At 39.3% G+C, this 4,299-nt stretch overlaps 1 protein-coding gene across 1 annotated transcript; it reads right to left on the bottom strand.

Moving 5' to 3' along the window:
* Positions 1-363: 363 nt before the first annotated feature.
* On the bottom strand, positions 364-2,814 carry LOC131145172 (expansin-A1). The gene is made up of 4 exons (XM_058094297.1): positions 2,419-2,814; positions 2,169-2,307; positions 1,667-1,979; positions 364-1,190 (listed from the first exon to the last, which is right to left on the bottom strand). The coding sequence occupies exons 2-4, from the start codon at positions 2,296-2,298 to the stop codon at positions 884-886; spliced, it is 750 nt and encodes a 249-aa protein (XP_057950280.1). The 5' UTR covers positions 2,299-2,307; positions 2,419-2,814; the 3' UTR covers positions 364-883.
* Between the last annotated feature and the right edge of the window lie 1,485 nt (positions 2,815-4,299).

Raw genomic sequence — 4,299 nt, 5'->3', positions numbered from 1 at the left:
TGAATACCAAGATGAGTATGGGAAAGGCACAACTTAACTTCATTAAATATATATAGAAACTTAAATCACATCTTGAATTTGAATGTAAATAATTAAGTAAAATATATTAAAATTTATAATCAAAGTACTTATTTTTTTCAAAATTTTTATTTTCAAATGAAAATTCAAACATAAAATAAAAAAATTATAATCTCTGGCTCCTCAATCCCACTTCAAATTAGGCACATACAATTTCACCCAACCTTGAGCACATAAAATGGCCGAACAATGAATTTAAAATCCTGGAATCCAATTCCAATTCCATGCAATAACGGTGAACAAAAGGTCAAGGAGCAGAAGACAAGAATGAGCAAGCGAACGATATAACGTAGGAATTAGTACTCTCCTTTCATTACTAGGCAAATGGGAAATTTACACTTTAGTCTCACTCAAACATAGCCATTACCGACCAAGGACATACTCAGCAAAAGCTGATTACAATGACCTTACAATTAAAATGCTTCCACATTCAAAAAAGCAGAAAGAAACTTCAAACACTAAGGGCGGGTGGTCACATACCCCCACCACTGCCAATCTCAGCCTTACCACAAGAGGATTTAAAAAAAAGAAGAAAAAAGGCCTCAAGAATATTGAGAAGGGTCCCAAGATTAGGGTACCCCTACAATCCAATTAAAACGAGAAGAGCCATTTTAAAATAAGCCCTTCTCATTTTGACCCAAGAGGCTAACACTGACCCCATAAAATTATATATATATATATATATATATTCCTAGGACGCTCTTCTAGGTCACATACTATAGTGATACATATATATTCTAGCTAGCAAGCTGATGCTAATTGAATAAAGAGGAATAAGGGATGGGTCCGTTGGAAGGGGTGCCCTCTACCGGAACTGCCTTCCAGTGTAGGTCTGCCCGAAGGACCAGCCAGCAGGGGCAACATTGTAAGAGACCACACTGTGGCCGTCGCTTGTGGTGACCTTAAAGGAGAGGGCTTGTCCATTGAGGTAGTTGTTGCTTTGCCAGTTCTGACCCCAGTTCCTTGACATGCCCTGCCAGCGAGTTCTGGACCCTTTAATGGCAACAGCATGCACATCGCCTGCCCCTCCCACGTTTGTGATGAGGACCAAGTTGAAGTAAGAGTGGCCGTTGATGGTGAACCTTATACCTCCCCTTCTTCCGCACGGTACCCTACAAAACCCAACAAGTAAAAAAAAAAATTGTTAGTAATTGAGATATACACCGTGTCCCCTTGAGGTGAAATTGCTACAAAAGAGATGTAAAAGCCTAGTAGACACTGACCCCCATAGAAGTCAGATCAGAAGCAGAAGACAAGAATCCTCACATGGGCATTTAATGCTTTTCTTGAAAAATTGTTTCTTCACTTGGGTGGAACTCAGAAAATGAAAATGGGGTGAAAGGAAAAGATCTTAAAAAGTAAAGATTTTTGCTGTTCTAAATTCATTTCATTTTTAAGGGCAGAGTGCCCTTAAAACCCAGAAAAGAAAAACGAACGAGAGCCCGAAATCCACGAGACTTGCGCTGAAAAGCATGACCTTAGATGGAGATCCAAATAACAAAAACAGGGAGTTCTAGTGCCAAAACTTATTAATTGGGGTTTCAATTAGTTCACAAGCGTTAAAAAGCAGAGATGAATTAAGCATTACCTTCTGTAGGCCACAGGCACAATCCCAGCTCTGTACTGGGCAATGTGTTGGAAGACAGGCTGAGAGAGATCAAAGTGTTGCTGGGGAGGGTTGCACCAACCCCCTGCATTGTTTGGGAGGGCGCTGTTTGGTGGGCAGAAATTGGTGGCGGTGACCACAATGGCACCCGGCAGACACCATTTTGGGTCATTGACACACCTAATCTCGTAGCAAGACCCACAGCTCAGCCCATTATTGAACAGAGCAGTGCTTAGAGCTGCGGTGTTGGTTCCATATCCCTGACTGTAAAGGTTCCCATACCCACATGCCCCACCTGCACGCATTTTACGTTCAAAATCAAGAAAGAGACAGTAAACTTAGCCTTGCACGCATTTTACGTTCAAAATCAAGAAAGAGACAGTAAACTTAGCCTTCTCAAAGAGAAAGCGGACGAATTAAAATTATGAGATTTTTTATTTTTTTTTTGAGATCTTCCGTTTGAGCTTGTTTTGTAGCTACATACCCATTGTCCCAGAGGCATCACCACCTCCATAGAAGGTAGCATGAGCACTGATCCAACCTCCACCACCGTACCCATGCGCACTTGACACCATTGAAAGAAGACCCACAAAGAAATACCCAAGCACAGCCATTTCCCTTCCCTGCACAAAAAGAATACAGCTTTCAGCATTTCTTCAAGAACTCACAAAACCCATTTTGCAACATTGCTCATGTGTGTGTGTGAGAGAGAGAGAGAGAGAGAGAGAGCTCACTTTTAGTTTCAATGGAGAATAAGAAGAAGAGAGAATGAGAAGTGAAGAGGAGTGAAGGAAATGGGAATGGGGGGAAGGGGAAATATATAGAGATTGTGCGGAGGCTTGGACTATTCAAACCACCGCCACAACTGCCTTCCGCTTTAGGCCTGTTGGGACCAAATGGTCCTAATGAAGAACCGCTAGTGGTTTTGTTACGGTCACATTAGGTGGCGGTAAGTGGTTTGTGGGTGGGAAAGCGTGTGGTTTTGGAGGTTTGCACTGTGGCAGATCGGCCCCAAATCCAGGTGGGGCACAGTGGTTTTGGTTTGTGTACTAAAAACTTCCAAAACCCACATGCAAGCAACGGCCATTGGCCGCAAGTGCCCCTTTCCCTCCCCCCTTCTCCCTTCGCCCTCTGTTTCTCCTCCTCCTTTCCCTTTTGTTTTCTTTCCTTAGCTGTCCTTCATTCCAATTTCACTAAATCAAAGCCATGCTTGGCATTTCAATTTAACTCACGCTTTTAAAATCTTACAACAGATAAAAAATATTTACCTGGAATATGTTTGAAAAGTTTGTTCGAATTAAGTATAATCATTTCCGATGCCATAACTTTTGAGAGATATATAAAGTCAGTATGAATGGGACACCAGCTAGTGTGCTACTTTACGAGAAGCAGTGATTTAATTTGTGTGCCGTCTATTAGGACCAGGCAGAAGTCATGATCATTTAATAGGCAATCTTTTTTCTGGTGAAGGAACGTAGTGGAACTCTTGTCTAAAAATTTTCCCTTCTCCCAAACAGAAAGCAGGGGTTCTTTTCGTTTCCCTGATTCATTAAATGCAATGTGGAATGCTGCAGGCTGGAGCCCTGTTTTCTTTTCTTCTACATGCCATCTCCACATCTGAAACAGAGCATGCGAGGAGCAACATCACGTGGCTGACCACACCGTGAGCTGCCTTATTTATTACCATAAAATATAATCGAAGAAAATCTCGAACTGACATTTTATTTATTTAATTTTACTATTATTATTATATATATATATATATATATATATAACACATGCGTGCGTAGATGGATGACACACGTGGACATTTCCACGACCGAACACGTGGGACTCTGAATCATGCATGGCTTCTGATTTCCTTTGATTCTTTCAATAGGCTGCTATCTCAGAAACAGCAGAGCATAACTACCAAACTCCGTTTTTTAATTTTCTTTCCTTGCTTTATATATATATATATATATATATATATATATACACACACATTTTAATTGATAGTTTCAACCTAAGATAGTTTAAACAATTTTCATATAATTTGTCGAATCATATTAATTTACGTAGTTACAACTCATGGTGTAAAATTATAATAGAGGATTATTATTATTATTATTATAATAATTAAAATATGAAAAATAGTAGGTGAGATGTGCATGGAAAATAAATGAAGTCAAATTCTAAGTAAGCTGCAAATTGGAGAAATAATAGGACAGAGAATCCCGCAATCACCGCAAATTGAAACTATTAATTAAATATTCAGTGAAAAAAATAATGATAATAAATAGAAATGAGAGGAGAGGCTTTGACCACATAGGGCAGTAGGCCAGGCTTAGCTGTTTACTTTATACATGTGCGTGTTTTTATATATGTATGTAAAAATATTTATTTACTTAATTTGGTCATGACAGATTATTGTGAGTTTTTTTTTTTACAGAATTATTAAGAAAAAAAAATACAAATATGTACGAGTGGGAAAAAATACACGAAAATAAACCTAATGGCTTTCGAAAAGTGTCAGGAATGTGACTCATATTTTGAGTAGGAAGCATGTACTAGGGAAAGTAGTGTGAAGCGAAGGACCAATAGAGAGATACATGGTGCAACCTTGAAGGCAAGCT

This window comes from Malania oleifera, chromosome 12 (assembly GCF_029873635.1).
Source record: "Malania oleifera isolate guangnan ecotype guangnan chromosome 12, ASM2987363v1, whole genome shotgun sequence".
Lineage (NCBI taxonomy): Eukaryota > Viridiplantae > Streptophyta > Magnoliopsida > Santalales > Ximeniaceae > Malania > Malania oleifera.
This window is presented reverse-complemented; position numbering and strand designations above follow the sequence as displayed.

What these genes read in the sequence shown, in the direction of transcription:
- LOC131145172 (XM_058094297.1), bottom strand. Translation starts at nt 2,298, where the DNA reads ATGGCTGTGCTTGGGTATTTCTTTGTGGGTCTTCTTTCAATGGTGTCA. An exon ending in TGATGCCTCTGGGACAATGG is followed by an intron (nt 1,980 to 2,168) that starts GTATGTAGCTAC and finishes AAATGCGTGCAG; the next exon opens with GTGGGGCATGTGGGTATGGG. An exon ending in GTGCCTGTGGCCTACAGAAG is followed by an intron (nt 1,191 to 1,666) that starts GTAATGCTTAAT and finishes TGGGTTTTGTAG; the next exon opens with GGTACCGTGCGGAAGAAGGG.